Consider the following 19694-nt stretch of genomic DNA (forward strand, 5'->3'; position numbering starts at 1 on the left):
ATAAAGACATAGAATGGAGAGTTAATGTAAATCTCTAAATAGCACAAAAACAAAGAATTTTATTTCCTAATTTCATTTTCAGAAAATATCTACAGAACTATTCAGAGAGACAATCACTTAAGTTCAATTCTCTTTTCATTGTGAAAAGATTTTGAATTAACTCCTATGTGATGGAGTAATTAAAGCTTTATTGTTTTCATTAAATTCACTCACCTGGTATACTGCTGCATCCAAATTACTAAGAGCTAAGAAAGCCATGTTGTTTTGGACAGCATATACTAGAGATGGAACACTTAATTTCATCAGTTCCTTTGGGCTTCCTAAGACATTTTCTTTTAAAGAAGTCTTGAATCTACCCACACTACCAGTTTCTCTTCAAAAAAAGAAAGAAAGAAAAAAAGACATTAAAGCAAATCTGGATAGCTTTTCTCATATTAAGCACAGTCTATAGTTTGTTTTGTTTTGTTTTGTGGCTCTCTGATGTAATTCAGGAAACATAATTTTAATAACTGCCAGCTAATTTCAAAATGAAAGAAAAACTGAAAATAAATGAGGCTTCTAATAATATATCAAAGAGAAAGAATAATAATATCAAGCTTAATTTTGGAATATATGAAAAAGATAATAATAATCATGTTTAGCATCAACTGTCTCTATTCAAAAAGTTCCAGATACTCGTCTCCATTCTGAGAATGCTCTAATACTAAGATGAAAGGAAAACAGAATAATATACAATGTTTACAAGAAATGAGTATGAATCAGTTTGCATTTCAGCTTCATTACTTCCTACTCTCCTCTGGTTCTCCAATACATTATTTCTAAACTGCTGAAACTTTTTTTTCTACTAAGTTGCAAATGCTATATTTTCTTAAAATTTCTCTTCATTAGCTCGGTTTTTCAAAAAAAAAAAAAACAACTATGTTATAGACACTGTTTAATTAGGAATTAACTATTTAACTATTTCATTATCTGAAAGTTATAATGAATTAATGTATCAATTTGTACAATGTTCTTGGAGCGAAAGGCTCCAAATAATAGGATGAACCCACGAGAATTTGAGAACATCAGAAAATGTTCCATGTGAAATTGAAACTATCCCAAAAACTCTTCCCAGAGTTCTTCCCCCAGAGAGATAATTTATTATATATGTGCTGCCAAGAAGACAAAGGTATTTTCTCAAATTCAACAAAAGATACTTTATTAAAGAATAAATTATACTTTTAAAATATGACTAATTAAAGATAAGTTGTAATGCTGTCAACTGTTGCATGCTTATAATATTAGAAAGCAATACAATAATGAGAATTTTGAAAAAAGTTAAAGAATAAAGAATTTCTCAGTGTTTATTCAAACACTTCATCTGACAGATATTTCAGGCACTAGAAAAATGTTTTCTGTACTAAAATATCATTCTCAATCCAAAGCCTTAGGGAAAGTGCTCCAGAAACAACTTTTCTGATTACTAATTTGATTTGCTAGGTATGTTGATATCAAGGAATAGGGTACTTCTAAATAGCCAGCAAGAGTATTCCAAGTTGCTCAAAAGGCCTAACCACCATTGCACTAATAAGCATTATAGTTAATCAATTTGTCTTATGCATTTGAATCAATCTAGAATCCCTGGATGGCAGAGAACTATAGAGATTGAATAAGGATAAAAACATAGTGTTTTCACCTTTTCGTTGTTTTTTTTTCCTCTTTTGATCTTATTTTTCTTACATAGAGTGATGATTATGGAAATATATGTTCAGAAGGACTGCACATTTAACCTATATCAAATTGCTTGCTATCTTGGGGAAGGTAGGAAGGGAGGGAGAAAAAATTGGAAGACAAAGATAAATGTTAAAAACTATCTTTGCATGTATTTGAAAAAATAAAATACTATTAAAAAAAAAAAAAAGAATCCCTGGATGAAAAGAAGAAACAAGAGTTCAAAATTCTATAAAAAGCTGACTTGGAACTGAAGTGACCCTATAAAAGTATTGCTTTCTGGTAAAATGCTGTCTAAACAACCAGCTAGTCTTTCTTTTTTGATGAATTAAATTAGGCAGGTTCTCAGACAATATAACAGAGCCTCATTGGAGCAATCTCCAATAACCTGGCTCAGTAGCACCTGCAAGAGCTTATGTTCTATTAGAACAGCCTTTTAATAAGCTATTTGAGTAGGACATCAGAGAAGAAATGCACAACTACTCTTTGGGAACTATAGTGAGTGCAGAACTGAATATAAAAAGACTACAAGGCAAGTATAGACTAGTAAGTGAGGTAAGATAATTTCTGAGTTGGGGAATCAAATTCCTGGTTGTATTAATATTTGATCTGTAGCTTGAAAAAAATAGTATTTCAAAAAGCAAAATGGGTGATTTTTTAGGATTCCCTACTTATATCATCATATTATCTGCTAAGAGTTTTATTTCTTCATTGCCCATTTACATTGTGCTTTCCCTCATTAGAATATATGTTCCTTAAAAAGACAGATATTTATTTATTTGTTTGTTTTTGCTTTTCTTTGTATCTCTGATACTTTAGCAATGTCTGGCAAAACATACAATACCTATTGACTGACTTGACAGATCAGAAAATAAGAGTCCAAAAAACTAAAACAAAAACATGAAATATAAGAGAATAGGTGATTAGGTGAATGATGACAGAAATAAAGAATTCAGGAGAAAGTTTGTGAGGGGAAGAAAATACAGTTTTACAAAAAATTGAGTTTAAGGTGTCTTTGGATAATCCACTAAGAGACTTCCAATAGGTAATTAGAAATATGTATGTAAAATATGGAGCATAAGTAAATACAATAAAAGTCAAATATATCTGCAGTGTATTACAAAAAATTCTTAAAACTATAGAACTTTAATGTTGAAAGGGACCTTAACAATCATCAATCCAACTTCCTAGTTTTGTAGATAAGAGCCAAAAAAGGTTAAGTAATTGATAATCTTTTCTCAAAGTTCTATATGTAATATTATTGATGTGGGTGCTATTTGGCCTTTGACAGTATTTGACCAAAAAATTCACCAGCCTCTATTCAATGTAGTAATGAACTTGTTCTTGGACAAGATATATCATCCAATATTGGGCCTAAACATGAAGCTTTTCCAGTTAGGTCTTGACAGAGATTATGCCTCATTGGCAAAGTTATAAAAAAAATCCAATCATTTTTTATGGCTTGCTAGTTATTATAGAAGATGATTTTAATGGAAAATATTTGTTGTATTTATTTTTAAAATCAGTGTGTTCTTTATTTCATTTATTTTTTTTTCTTAAGAATAAACATGGCTTATACAATAAATATGCCTTGTACTTTGTGGTAAATTAACATTTATTTGCTCAGCAACAACAACAAAAAAGATATAATTCTCCACTAGAATAAATATCTCTAGCTGAAACTCTTATTTCCTCCAAAGTACCATATTATTTGGGTGATATAACACAATTTCAACTCAAAATTGAGTTATTAGGGGGGAAAAACCCTAAATATTAGATATAAGTGCAATCACCATTTGTAAATCAAATATACATCTCATTTTGAAATTACAGGAAACAGATAAATTTAAATAAAAGCGCTCAGAAGCCTCCACCAAAACAGTTGATATGGAACTGCTGAAAAAATAGGATTTGCCCTTCTCATAGAGGTGAAATTCTGGAAAGGAATCAATCAGAAAATCTTTCTCTCAAAAGAACAGAGAAATGTATTTTTTTAATAGATTAAAAAATGAAAACACTTTTCATTGACGTGTTCTCCTTTTGAAATACCAGGGAGCCTGTCCTGTAGAGGTAGAGGGAAAATGGAAATTCAGGTCGTAATTATGCTAGGACTCAAGTATACAAATTAGATGAGGCATTTGTTCTCCCATGGTTTATCTGATTTTTACTGTAACCTAGTCTGAGATGATCAAAAACCAAAAACCCTCTAAAATTGCAAAGTTGTTTTGCCTGGCTGAGCTCTCTATAAGAGAAAGGTCGAGGATAGGGAGTAAATAGAATACATACAATAGTATCTGGCAGTGCCATTGAATTTTTCCAGTATAGAATGTATTAATATTTCTAGGAAAGGAACAATGCTGCCTATCAGGACGATGTCTGTTTATGTCCCTGAGAATTCTACATCCTTCTCCCACTCTCATCCTCCCTAATCTTCTGAAACTTATCCACTAATCTAATAAGTATCATTTGCAATAAAAAAAAATTATAAATCTGAAACTAGAAAAGAAAGGGAAGGAAGAAAAGGAAGCAAATTAATCCTACTTTTCCTAACAAATTAATCCCAGAAAGGATTCAGAAAGCTGGGCCAGAAGTAGAAATAAAGGGAAAAGTGATTTTTAGGAGACTGAACATATGTCAATGAAGTTGAGAAGTTCTCTACCTTTCTCTTAGCCCATGATATGCCACTCAAGGGAAGCATGGTCCTTCAGTAAAGGTATCAAATGAAATCTTAAGGACTTTCTTGTGAGCTTATCTATTTCCCACCCTAACCCTCCTAGTTTTGGCTGCCTGGAACCTTACTCCTAGAAACCATCATAGACTCACAGAATTTCAAAAACAGAAGGAATCTCCTGTAGTCATCTATTCCATCTCATACTAGAAAGGAATTCCTTCTACAATACACCTGGACAAGTAATTACACAGCTTTTGCTTGAAGCCTTCTAATGAAAGAGAAGCCATTACATACCATAAATGACCACTCTACTTTTGAATATTTCTATCTATTGGAAAGTTTTCCTTATTCCAATACTTTCTGCCTTTTACCAACTGGTACCTACTGTTCCTAGCTCTAGGAGCCGGAATCTAATCCCTCTTAGACATGAAGGCCTTTCAGACACTTGTAGAGTGTCTTACCTTACTTCAGGCCTTACCCCACCCAAATCTCATCTCTAACCCATACATTTCCATCTCCTTCATTTAACCTTTATATGGCATGACCTCAAGGCCTATCCTGATTGTCTTGTACTCTCCAGCTTTATCAAAGACCGCTTTAAAATGATACCTATAACTGAACACAATACCCCCAAAGTGTGATCTCACCAGGGAAAAGTATAGCTGGATTTTCACTTTGCTAATCCTAGGCACTATAATTCTGTAGTCTTCTTGCCATATTATATAGTGATTCGTACTCAGTTTGCAATCCACATTCACACTTCTTTTCAGATGAACTGCTATCTAGTTATGCCCCCTCCAATTTGTACTTGTGAAATTGATTTATTTTGAAATGGATTCAAATATAAGTGCCTTCATAATATTTCTAAAAGCCTTTTAAGATCTAAAGTCATTTTAGTCATTTGCAGTGAGATTCATGGGAGAACTGTTAGAAGTATTCAAGGCAGAATCTTAGAGAAGACCCACAGGTAGGAAGCATGATATTGATAACTTGGCAATGGAGACCAAGTAGTCTTCATACAGGATAAAAGGAAAATCAGAATATATCCTTCTGGGTACAAAGAAAAAAAAAAATCAAAGAATATTTGGGAAGGTAAACTGTGGTTTAAAAAAAAAAAGGAATGAGAATTTTTTAAAAAGACAATCAGATTAGTCAATTAAGAAATTACTGATAACTTTAAAGAAAAGCTTCAGTTGAGCAATTATGTGAAAAACCAGAATGAAAGCTTGATAAAGATGCTAAGGTCTACTGAAGATTTCTTAAGGATAGAGGAAATTTGGACATGTCTGTAAAGTAAGGGTAGGTTGATGATTAAGGAAAAAGGGAACACCTAGGATAAGATGGAAGTGAAATATAGGTATGAGTTATTATATAACTCATACCTATATGTTGCTCTTTATAAAAGCTGGAGAAACTTTTCTCACAATAATCCTATTGTGAACAATAAAGACTTAATAATTATTTGTTAAAATTATCTATGTAGTACAAGTATCATACAGTACTATCCTCATTTCACAGATAAGGAAAAAAGACTTGGATTTAAGTGACTGGTTAAGTCATATTACTAATAAATATAAAGGCCAGGACATAAATTCAGATCTACTTACTTGAAAAGAAATACATCATATGAGATTTTTAAATCTGATTCATCCATGCCATCATGTATTCAAACTATTTGCTTCTTTTATCTCTATCTTGATGATTTCCACATCTACCTGTCCTGCCCCCACTCTGGTGACTTCTTATTTAATATTACATTTCCAAATATGTCCAAAATGGAACTCATTATTTTTCACCTTAATCTTTCTCCACTTCCTATTGTTATGGGCACAAATACCGTTTATACCCAGGTTATGATGCAGACTTCCCAAGATCTGAACATGGGAAGACAGGGTCCCTTCTGGCAAGGGACTTCCAGAGAGACTTGTCAATGCTTTCAATGTGGTAAAGTAGTGCATCTGAAAGCTCAATGTTGGCATAAAGACAGAGTGAGAAAACAGGGTGGGAGAACAAGACCCAAAGTCCATGTCCAAAATGCAACAGAGGCTTCCATTGGGGATCAGATTGTAGACTGATTCAGGGAAATGGGATTCAGGGAACGGCCGCAGGGTCCAAAATAAAAAATACTTGGGGCATGATGGCAGCCAATGCTATACCCAGACAGTCTTTATTAGTTCAGTATTCAGACATGATCAATTAGCCAGAAGCAATCTGATGGGAGAAAAGGATTACACAATCAATCAGCCAAGCAGCAACCTGATGAGAAAAAGAGATTACAATTGGGGAGAAAAGAGTTGTATGTAACTGGGAATACTGAGATACCCGCTGGAGAGGTGAAATCTGTTCCATAGGCTTATGGATCCCTTACCTCCAGGCACAGTAGGCTTGACAATTTCACCTCCTGAGAGTGCTTACAAAACAGTGTCCATCCATACACTGATGTGGGAAACTGAGGAATATGTAGATATCCCAGTCACTAATACAGGTAGACAAAGGTAGACAATACAGGAGAAGTAGCAGCATCGGGTTTACTGATAAAGACTTGTAATGGGCAATTTGATGATAGTTTCCCAGATTCTAACTCCCAACAGCAGAATCCAGGAATATTCTAGACAGCAGCAGTTACAGCTGACTGTCCTATGCTCACTATCTATATAAATGGCATACTATTAGAAGGATTGGTAGACACAGATGCAGATTGTACAGTCATTAGAGGTGCCAGCTGGCCCAGTCACTGGCCAAAGATTAAGGCAGACACCTATATGTCTGGCATAGGAGGATCAACAGCAGCTGAAATTAGTACTACCCCTTTGAGATAGACATTTGAAGGTGAAACAGGAGTTTTACTCTTTTTGTATTTGAAAAAATCCCCATCAATCTGTGGGGAAGAGACATTTTACAACAATTAGGATTACAAATGAGTACTTCAGTTTTTTAAACAGGGCTGCTGTTAAAGACCTGTTAACACTCTCACATGTTCCTATTCAATGGAAAACTGATATACCAGTATGGATAGAACAGTGGCCTTTAGCTAGTGAAAAAATTCAGGCCTTATTAGATATGCAACTTGACCAAGGACACTTAAAACCTTCTCTAAGTTCTTGGAATTCCCCAGTATTTGTTGTAAGAAAGAAATCTGGAAAATGGAGGATGTTGATTGATTTAAGAAAAGTAAATGAACAGATGGAAACTATGGGAACTCTTCAGCCTGGGCTTCCATCTCCTACTCAGTTGCTTAGAGAATGGCCTCTTTGGGTTATAGACATTAAGGACTGTTTCTATTCTATCCCTCTAGATAAAGAGGCTATGAAAAGATTTGCCTTTTCAGTGCCCAGTGTTAACTTAGCTGAGCCTTACAAAAGATATGGACAGTTTTGCCACAGGGAATGAAAAAAAGCCCTACTATGTGCCAAATGTATGTTGTTGCTGCTCTTGCTCCAGTAAGTAAAGCATTTCTAAAAGTTATGTTGTTACATTACATGGATAATATATTGGGTTGGGAAAATGTTAGAAGCATGCCTACAAAAGACCATAGAAACACTAAGGAACTTCAAATTGCATATAGCTCCAGAAAAAATTCAAAGACATGCTCCTTTTCAATATTTAGGATATGAAGTATATTCTACGGTGCTTACAGTACAAAAACTTTCCTTAAGAACAGAGAAGCTAAACACCTTAAATGACTTTCAGAAATTGATAGGAGATATCCAATGGAGGTGTCCAGTGATAGGCTTAATTGCCTATCAATTGCAACCATTATATAACATTTTAAGAGAAGACAGTGCTTTAAACTCTCCACGCCATCTTACAAAAGAAGTCAAGAGGCTTTGAGAGAAGTTGAATTGGCTTTATCCAGTGTGGTTGAAAGTCACTCAAAAACCCTTGGAAATATCAGTTTTTGCTACAAAAGAGGCACTCACAGCAGTCCTTCATCAAGTCCTTCATCATCAGTGTAATAAAGAGTGGGTGAACCTCCTAGCACAACCAGAACAAAGCCTTACTCCTTACCCAGTGCTTGTGGCTAGAATTTTATTAAAGGCCATTAAGCGAGCAGTACAATATCTAGGATAAGATCTGACAAGATATGCACCTTTTATACCAATGCACAAATTAATATATGCTATGAAACCAGGGCAGGAAAGGGCAGGAAGACTATATCAAGTATAGAGAGAGGAAATCCCTACCAAACATAATGCTATTTTGAGACACTAAAGAATACCAACAGTTGGGAAAATCTCACAATTTATTTTGAAAAAAGGCAAGCAAGAGAATAACAAAACTAATAACATTCTAATCTATACAAAATTTTTATGAGAATTATCTATACATATATCAATGATATCTTTGATAAAGATACGGAAAGGGCATTGATAGACTTGTCCAAAAAATATTCTACAGAGGATTATACTTCTTAAAGTCACAGACCGGAATAAAAACTGAAATAAATACAAGATCCCATTGTGCTTATTGAGTATAAAAAAAGTATTTTATTCAATAGAGCAAAACAATACTTTAACACTTTTCTCCAACAAGGTGTCTCCCATGAAATTGCCAAAATCATACAAAGTCCTTCGAAAAATGTAATAGTTATGTATCTTTGTGGGGTAGCTCTCTGATTATTAATATCAAACAAAGTATCTATACATTCACCAAAGATGATTACCACTGTAATGAAAAAGGCCTAATGAAGAAGAATTTCTTACACATGTTCCTGTTTGCATCAAAATCTGGAACATTACAGAATCTCCCAATTGATATCCATAATCACTCATAAGAATTCAGCAAAACTTAGTGGATAACAAGTCCAGTAAATACAAAAATGGAATATATAAGACAATCTAGTAGGATGAAAATGACAATTTCTATACACTTATCAAAAGATCAGAAAAAAATTAAGTTGTACTAATATTTAATAGTTAGATTACCATGAGGGACATCACTAAGACCATTGCTGGAAAGTTATATATCATATGATCCCAGGCTATGTGATCTGAAAATTAAAATTTTAGCTGCCAAGATGAAGACTGAGTTAATATCTCACCTGCAGAACTGTACATTTACTTCACAAAAGATTGAATTTACAGACACAGAGTTGCTATTTTGTTTACATTTATCCATTATTAGCATCACTGTTAATCACTAAAGATTTTTTATTAATGTTTTGCAACAAACACAAATGGTGTTGAAATATAAAATGAATAATTTTTAAAAATCTAATGGTTTATTAGGGAACAACCCAGTTGATATTTGCACTAATGGTAGAAAAAAAATAATGGGTAAAACTGCTGGCATTTTAGAACAAAGCAAAACAGCAGCATCAAACTCTACTAGTAGTCATTACAATCTTCAATGTCATGCACCTGAAGTTTAAAAAAATGAGTTTTATTTTTAAATGTTCTTGAAGAAGCAATACAAATTATTAGTTCTGTCTATTCTTAACCACTTGAGCACACATCTTTTTTAATATTCATTAAAATTCAGATCAAATTCAATGTGCACTATTATTTCCAGATTACTAATGCTAGAATCCATTACCTTTTGCTAAACAGACAGATGGAGAGAGCTATGGATACGGATTATATTTTCAATCATGTTGCTAACCATTAACTTCCCCTTCTCCCTTTTCTCTATCCCTGTTATAAATAAGGAAGAGTGGAATAGTGAAAAGCATTCTAGTTTTAATTTCTGTTTCTGACACATATTACACATGAAATCATGAGCAAGGCACATAACTTCTTAGAGCTCCTTGCAACTCTCTATATCTACAAATTACAGAACCATTGCTAATCTGCATCACTGGAAGGAGTGTCCATACCTGAAGTTCCTCAAACCAATGAAATCACAGTTATAAGGCCGGAAAAAAATATTAGGGTATTACTGGAAGAGAGCAAATTACTGGGAAATGCACATGGCATAAAAATTTAAATGTATTAATATAGCATTTTAAAAATAAATTAGCTATTTTAAACTACAATTTAGTTGAGATTATGTTACAATATTTTTTCAGATTATTCATAAAATTAATCAAGGTTTAAGGATCAGTTGCTAGCTATTTGCTTTTCTAAATTGTTTTAGTAATCAAAACAGATCGTTTAAATTTACAAAAGAGGAAGTGAATATCTAGGTCATGTAGTTTTAGAACAAATACAACCTCTGTATTGTTTGCTCTTCTCAGTATCTACAAAGTTATAAACTTACATGAAGCCAGAAATGGATCCTTAAAAGTCATATGTAAAAGTCAACATATATGTGTGTTGAGGCATAAACAATAAAATATATGTTGCATCTTTGTATCATTTATCCACTTAAAGAGAAAAAAAATTATTCTGAAAACTTCAAGGCTTTGTGTCCCTTCTGAAAGTGATTTGCCGAGGATTACATAGTTAGTGAGCGTCAAGTATCTGAGGCCAAATTTGAACTTGGGTCTTTCTGACTCCAGGGCCAGTGTTCTAACCAGTATACCACTTAGTTGCCCGGCTCCTTGTAAATTAATGAAGTAATCTTTCAAATATCTATAGTTCTATAAATATTCATTTATTCAGACTCTGCTTTCTCTCTTGCTGCTTTTTAATTTGAGACACTTTATTAATATTAATACAAACTTAGAAAGAAAGTTATGAGGTAAAACATCACTTTTTTCAATTTTTTTATGTAAACAATTTTTAGAGAAGACTTGTCACTAAAAGTTAAAATGTTTTAGGTTTTTTATGGGTTTTAATTACATACAATGTTTCCTCTCTTCTAATGCCATAAGTAATGTGACAATAAGTATATTTAACATAAAATTTTATTTTTACAAGTTAAATTATTTATTATGGCAATTATCTGATTGTATATTTGTATGTATTCACATAAGATAGAAGTAAATAAGTATCAGAACAGGAGAAAGGACTATCAAAAAGTTTAATTTTGTATTCTATTTTAAAATTATTTTTAAGGTCGTTTCATCAGAAAAGGTTTTTTTGCTTTCATTCTTGAATGTTTGAAAAAAAAAGAAAAAGGAGAAAACTCTTTAGTGTTTTGTGAAAGCACTAATTTTTTGTTAGCTTTAACTTTCTGAAATTTGGAAAAAGTAAATAAAAGTAAACATAACTTGTGGAATGTGATCAAATTAAATATTTTTAAAAAATATTTGAAATATATGAACAACAACAACAAAATATATGAAATATCTTTAATATTCTGGCAATAACTCTCATTAAGTATTACTAACTATCCATAAGATTTCAGCAATCCCAAAGAACACAAAGAAGGTATAGTTTCTGACCTATATATAGGTATATAACAATTTATACCTTGCAAAGAACCTATCAAATCATAAGAAAGGAATACTTTTGAGAGAACACTCAACTAAAAATTGATTTTAGTGTTTCAATAATGCAGATAATTAAGATAAAAGCAGCATACATATACACACATATTAAATGTTACTGTTCACTATATAGGGTGTGTACATATCTATATAAGTGTAAATCTATCTACTGTATGTACATATGTACAATGGCAACTAATATTTTATGATGTTACCTGTGATAATATTTATCAATATTATGTTGAAATCTATATAGGCAATATATAAAGCCTGTTTGATGTTCCTTTTGAGATAAAAGTACCCTGGGGAAAAAAAATCACTGAACAGAGTCTGAATATAGCAATTCTAGTCCTAGTTCTGTCATTTCACTTCTGGCCACATGACCTAGAATAAATCACCAAGGCCTATTTCAGGGCACATGGTTTCCTCTCATATAAAATTAGAGGGATATAAACTAGCTGTTCTATAAGATCTCTTTCCACCTCTAAGAATCTTTGAAAAGAGTTGCAGATTAGGGGGGCCCATCTGTCCAAATCAACTGGGTTTGAAAAGCTTTGCTTTGAATATTCCTGAGAAGTGAAGGAGTAATAAAAGAGTGCTTGCTTTGGGAGCCAGAAATTCTATCTCTGACATTCACTTAGGTATGTGACTCAGCATGATGAAATCACTTATTCTCAACTCTAAAATGAGAATACCAGTAATATCCACCTTCACTGGGGTCATGAGATCCAAATGATGTGAAAGTATTTACTTCACAAATCTCAAACTGATAAATAAATGTCAGTATTATTGTTAAAAGATAATACCTTAGTCTTAGTAATGTGATTTGCACAAAGATTGTTAGCATTGTGACTATTCTGTGTGGTGCCAAATTTTAGGGGTTTCCCCAAGATACCCGATAGCAACCCAAGAAAACAACAGATGAGAGCGTCAGATCAAAGTGATTTATTAAAGTATTTTATTACAGAATAAAGCAGCAGTTCACTGATTCTCTATCTCCATTTCATCTAACCACAAAGGAGAAAACAAAATTATAATCTCCTTCATTATTGAATATTTGTGCTAGGCTCTATGAGTGAGACCATTTTTAATCCAGAGGACATTAAAAATGGTCTCACAAACCTAAATTTCAGTCCCAATTTCAACTTGGACCAAGTTCTAGGACCTCACCACATAGTGTGGGTAGGGCCAACAAGATTCTGATTGCTACAATATATTTCATCACATCTGCTTAATTGTTTTTAGAGTCTTAGTTATAATACTTTGCTATTTTAGCATTGTTTCAAACTGAAGCCTCACTGTAAGCATAAATGAACTGACATTGCTTACCAGACAAAATATGTATTTCTATCTTGCTGCATTGGTACGTTAAGATCTTTTCTCCTTAAAATCAAAATTATTATGAAATTCTCTCACCCCTAAGTCAGCATTAATATGTAGAATCCCAAGGAAAAATTCTAAATTCTTCATTTTAAACCACTTCATTAGTATCCCTTGAAGAGAAAGGCTCCAGACCATTTCCCTTGGAAAAAAAAAAAAAAGAAAAAAAAAGAAAAAAAGAAAGTCCAATGGAGATACCATCACCAACACCCCAAAACCTATTTCCTTGCAATACTTTTATATCTACTTCAAATCTTTTGGAATTTCAGCATTTTTGTATAAACTATTGGGAAGATCATTGTTCCCAAAATTGTGATAATTTTCAGCTCAATCTAAGTAAAGCAGTCAATTTTCTATAACGGATTTTTTCATTCTAAATAAAGATGAGGACAAGCCTTCTGATCTCACTCCCCTCATCTCATTTAGTTAATCACTAAACTGGGAACTAGAAAAAATAAACACTATAATGTGTGTCAGAGAAAAACTTTTTCATATCTAGCATCTCCCTATGGGCCACTTCCAATTGTCACTCATAGGGTTAGGTCTCCACGTAGGGCAATTATCTCAGGTTCTAGATACTCTCTAAGTCTACATTCTTAAAACAATATGTAACAAGCCTCCACTACTGTACTTCTCTTTAACAGTCAGTCAGGAGTCATGATAGCTAAAAACAAAGAAGTTTAGTAAGACAGTATAGTAAGAACAGTAGCTACAAATCATGCTCCTTATAAAACATGCTGTTCCCACCAATAAACATACCATCAGTAAGAACAGTGAGCACATACTTGATCTGGCATCAGCCGTCTACAGGTATCATCAGTGCTTTCACTTGGGGTTTTTTTGGTAGGGAGGAGAGGCCATAGAGTGCTGAGCCAACAGGTAGAGGCAGGAGGAGGAGCACAGTATTAGAAAGTTAATGTAAGTGGTTTTCTGGGATACAAATTTCTTTATGTAAAATTAAATTTGTATAATATGAATGTATATATTAAAAGAACTAACTAAATCTGATAGACAGAAAATACATGGCCAAAACAACTCCTATCTCTGAATGTCTGCAGCTACACCCCAACCTCCTCCCAAATAGCATCTCCACTGGGAAGGTCATTCAGTTTGATTCCCTGACTTGCTCCTCTTTATAGCTCAACTTCCTATTCTAGGGTTAATTAACCCTTTTTATTCTATAGCTGACACCTTTCCCTGCTGTCAAGTCACACTCTTCACCTTTTTCTACTGTCAACTCTCTCTCTTTGAAGCTGCCTTGACTGAAAGCTTAAGAGTTTCTTTCCTGATTTTTATGGGGAAGCAACTGATCCTTTGGAGTCAATGACTAGCTAGCTGTCCAAATTCCGTTAAGGCTGATTAACAGAATCAGTTTTTGAACTACTTTATACTTTAAGATCTAAATACCTTCAAGCCATTCTCCAATTGATAAATGGTCAAAGGATATGAACAGACAATTCTTAGATGAAGAAACTGAAACTATTTCTAGCTATATGAAAAGATGCTCCAAGTCATTATCAATCAAAGAAATGCAAATTAAGACAACTCTGAGATACCACTACACACCTGTCAGACTGGCTAGAATGACAGGGAAAGATAATGCGGAATGTTGGAGGGGATGTACAAAAACAGGGACACTAATACATTGTTGGTGGAATTGTGAATACATCCAACCATTCTGGAGAGCAATTTGGAGCTATGCTCATTAAGTTATCAAACTGTGCATACCCTTTGATCCAGCAGTGTTACTACTGGGCTTACCAAAGGGATCATAAAAAAGGGAAAGGGACCTGTATATGCAAGAATGTTTGTGATAGGTCTCTTTGTAGTGGCCAGAAACTGGAAACTGAGGATGCCCATCAATGGGAGAATGGCTGAATAAATTGTGGTATATGAATATTATGGAATATTATTGTTCGGTAAGAAATGACCAACAGGATGATTTCAGAAAGGCCTTGAGAGACTTACATGAACTGATGCTGAGTGAAATGAGCAGGGCCAGGAGATCATTATATACTTCAACAACAATACTATATGATGACCAGTTCTGATGGACCTGGTCATCCTCAGCAATGAGATGAACCAAACCAGCTCCAATGGAGCAATAATGAACTGAACCAGCTATGCCCAGTGAAAGAACTCTGGGAGATGAATAAGAACCATTACATTGAATTCCCAATCCCTATATTTTTGCCTGCCAGCATTTTGGATTTCCTTCACAGGCTAACTGTATAATATTTCAGAGTCTGATTCTTTTTGTATAACAAAATAATGGTTTTATCATGTATATTTATTGTGTATCTAATTTATACTTTAAAATATTTAACATCTACTGGTCATCCTGCCATCTGGGGCAGGGGGAAGGGAAGGAGGGGAAAAATTGGAACAAAAGATTTGGCAATTGTCAATGCTGTAAAATTACCCATACATATAACTTGTAAATAAAAGGCTATTAAAAAAATTAAAAAAAAAAAACTTTTAAAAAGATCTAAATACCTTGTTGTCTTTTGTTACTTGTGATTTCATCAACTAGGCTGGGGCACCTGAGGAGTCTCCTGATCAACTCCCTTACTAAATACCAAAGAGCCAACTGCTATCTTTCCCTCTCCTCTCAATTAATTATTATGGGTGCTGACACTTAGGTGTAATGGGCTGAAATTGAGCAGATGCACTTGGACAGCTGAGTACTAAAGGCTAATTACTTATTGGACAATATTCTATTAGCATATGATTGGAAAATGGCTCGCCCTGTGCTGGCTTGATCTATTGGTGTATAGAGAATTGTAAGAGGGGATTAGAGGGTGGAGTAAGAGAAGAGAGAGTCACTTTTGGCTGCTGAGAGAGGAAGAAGAGAAGTATGGAGATTCCTGTGTCCATCCCTCTCACTTCAACAAAGAATAAAGACCAAGTGCTTTTACTTATCCCGGGTCCGGTTGATTTTTAAAGTATCCAGGATGCTAACTTGGTCTTCACATTTGGCACCCGAACAAGGGACCAAGGAACCTACTTTCACTGAAGAAGTCTTCTTTCATCAGGAAATTGGGTGAGTATTTTAATAGACAAACAGGGAACTTACTTTGTTAAGGGCTAAATCAGTAACCTTTTCTAGCTGAAATGGGGCAGATGTTAGGAAAAGATTCTCTTCCTCTCCCCCCCCCCCTCGGTCTCCACCCCCCCCAAACCCAAAGGGGCGCTATAGAAAGCATACTTAAGTTGATCAAGGGACAAGGCTTAATCATAATCTGGGAACAGATCACTAGACTCTTGGGTACATTAGAACACACAACCCCTTGGTTCTTAGAGGAAGAAGAAGTAGGAACAGATAATTGGAAGCTTGTAGGAGATCAATTATGTGAATACTACAATGATAAAGGTCCTCATTCAGTTTCCAACGAAGCATTCTATATATACAACATAACACAATTGGCCTTGAAGAATCCTGCAAGTTATAGAAAAAAGAAAAATTTTCAGAACATCCAGATGAGGAAGTGTGAAGAAAAAGAGGACAAAGAACGGATTAATGATATTGCCAGAAGGCATGAGGAGTTAAGTAAGGTTCAAGGGTGTGGTGATTCTCCTTCTCCCAAGGAAGCTGCCTACACCTACAGAGCAGATCCCTGACACGCTCCCAATCAACATCACCTTCTGGGATAGAGGGAGGAGGAATAGTGGGAGGGGCAGTGATACCACCAACACCTCTCCCCCAGCAATCACCCCCTCCTATGAGTAGATTTCAAAAGGCAATACTTAAAGCCACTGAGGAAGGGAAGGATATAGCTGATTTGAAACTAGGTGTGTATCCGGTGATTCAATAGTTTGACTCTTCAGGTCAAGAAAGTAGAAGATACACTCCTTTTGATATAGAAATCTTCAAAGACCTGAAAAAGGCTTGCACTCTTTATGGGGTACATCAGCCTATGTTAAGATGTAAACAGAATTTGGCTTATGAAGTCTTAACCCATAGTGACTAGAAATCTATGGCAAGGGTATGCCTAGAACCTGGACAAAACTTGTTGTGGCTTTCTGAATATAGTGAGCTCTGTAGGATACAAGCCCAACAAAATAGTCAAAGTAGAGTTAATACTCCAATCATCCATGACCAACTAACAGGTGTAGGTTTTTATGAAGATATTTTAGTACAGATTAATTACTCCATAGCAGCATATGAGCAAATTGCTGCTGCTGCTATCAAAGCATGGGCTTCCCTCCACAATAAAGATGACAAGGGTGAGTCCTTCACAAAAACTGAACAAGGACCAAATGAACCCTTTGCTGATTACTCCAAACTATCTGTTCAATTTTCTTTCACACTATTCCCTTTCATGCACTCCATAGTCCAAGCAAACCAGAACTAGCTATTCCCTAATTTCACTTTTCATTCTTTCTTTGCATACATGCAAGTCCATGTATTCCCACAGGTTGTCTCCCATTGCCTAGAGTTCACTTCTATTTTATGAAACCCATACCTTCCTTCAAAGATCAGATAAAATTCTGCGTCCTCCAAGAAGTCTTTCTGATTGTACCCAGCTGAAAGGGCTATCTCCCCTCCTCAACTTTTCCTGTATTATTTTGTCTCCATTTTTCTTATATCACTTTACATTCTGCCTTATATAGTATGATACTTTCTCTGTACTTAAGTCTTATCCCCATCTGCCACCACCACTATGTGATAAGTTTATTAAACTATAACTCTATATCACAAATAGTTGGTTTTGTTTAGTCATTTTTCAGTTGTGTCCAACTCTTCGTAACCTAATTTGGAGTTTCACTGGCAAAGATACTGGAGTAGTTTGCCGTTTCCAACTCATTTGACAGATGAGGACACTGAGGCAAATAGGGTTAAGTGATCTCCCCATGATCACATAGCTAGTAACTGCCTGAGAACAAATTTGAATTAAAGATGAATCTTCCTGACTCTAGGTGTAATACTATCCACTATGCTACCTAGTTGCCCTTACAAGAAGTAAGCACTAAAAAAAAAAAACCTAACTGCATGTTGATTGATAGACTATATATTGGATTATTTAGACTAAGTTCAGGGCCTTTCTTCACGTTAAATAACTAAGCTTTTCCCTGGATTATAAAGTTGCTTATTTGAAAGTATATTAACTCTTTTGGATATTCTTTATTAAATCATAGTTCTATTTTGTGAAATAATACTATTATTCCTTTGTCACTGTTTCTAATAAATATCCGATTCTATTTGAACTTTAATTTCACAAAAGAATTTAACAATGAAAGCCACTATGAAAATGGGCAATTCTGAAATATATGGAAATACTTCTTAAAAAGTATTTCTAAAATAACATAGAAACAACTGTCCAAATTTTCACTTACATTTTGAAGAAACGTCACTTGGCTTGTTTAATGTGAAGCAAACCACTTGGATTGTTTGATTGAATAAACAATACATTTAGTTGTTTGATTCTTTCTAGGGGAAAAAAAACCCTAAAATTTAACTCATTCCTTATAAACTTTATACTCATAGAGGGCTACATAACTGACATCAGAGTTTCCTATTAAATCAGAAAGCAAGCAAAATTGAAAAATAGAAATAAAAATTTTTCCATTAAGATATTTCTATTTCCATTTGAAATAGAACACTGACATTTAATCTGACAGCTACTCTCTTGATATTTCTCATTAAATGTTTGGAGCCCAATATATATATAAAAGGAATTAAAAATTAAACCTGTACACAAATCTACAAAGAACTACTTGATTTTTTCTTATGAACTAGTAGAAATCTAAGGTATTAAGAAGTAAAATTTACTTTATTTAGGAGAAAAAATCATCTATCATCACTATCAGGTTCTTTTGATTATTTTCCTTTTTTCTCTAATTCATGCTTTCAGAGAACACTGATTTTGCTCTTGAAGTAAATGACAAGAACATTTATCATAAAAGGTAAGAATGATCTAAAGAATATAATCCTCAGAGCAACTATTCCAAACTTTTTCCCATTCTCTTCAAATTCCCATGCCATAAAATCAACCCATCAATCTCAGGAGATGAACACGTCTCCTACTTCACTGATGATTTAGGCCATCCATTCTGAGCTCTGAGGAAATCTATCCTATCTCTATCTCTGGCCCTATACTCATTTTCCAATCTCTCTCAAATCTCAGGAGAAAAAAGCAAAACAAAACTGTCTATACTAGTTTTCAAGATTGATTTTTCTACTTGTATTCTCAATTTCATCCCACCCACCTTTACTCCTACACTCAATTATTTTCCCTCTATATTGTTAATCTTTCTCTCATTATTGGTTCTTTGCATGCCTTCAAATATGGACAGGTTTTTCCTATCTTCAAGAAACCTTCTCATATTTCTAATGCTGCATCCCCTAATTACCAATCTTTCTTCTTCACTTCCAAAGTGATATATATCTGCTACTTCCATTTCCTCTTTAGTCATTACTAATGTATTTTCATTCACATTAATGAACATTAAGCTAAATTATTGGATTTGTTTGGCTGGCTAATTCTTGAGTATAAAGGTTCTGTACCCTAACTTATAGAAAGGTAAAAAACAGTACCACAGTGCTACACCACTTCTATGAAGGGTGACATTTTTTAATGCCCACAAAGCAGGGAATCCGGCTAAATCTCATTAAATTTA

General features: G+C 34.1%; 1 protein-coding gene across 2 annotated transcripts in view; it reads right to left on the reverse strand.

Annotated features, from left to right (window-relative positions):
• Positions 1 to 19694, reverse strand: part of SLC35A1 (solute carrier family 35 member A1) — a 49518-nt gene that overhangs the window by 10806 nt on the left and 19018 nt on the right. For both annotated transcript variants that reach the window (XM_031964545.1, XM_003769267.4), the window contains exon 3: positions 214 to 373. In XM_031964545.1, coding sequence (XP_031820405.1) covers positions 214 to 373 — 160 coding nt within the window. The remainder of the gene's footprint in view (positions 1 to 213; positions 374 to 19694) is intronic.

This window comes from Sarcophilus harrisii, chromosome 4, assembly GCF_902635505.1.
Source record: "Sarcophilus harrisii chromosome 4, mSarHar1.11, whole genome shotgun sequence".
Classification (NCBI taxonomy): Eukaryota; Metazoa; Chordata; class Mammalia; order Dasyuromorphia; family Dasyuridae; genus Sarcophilus; species Sarcophilus harrisii.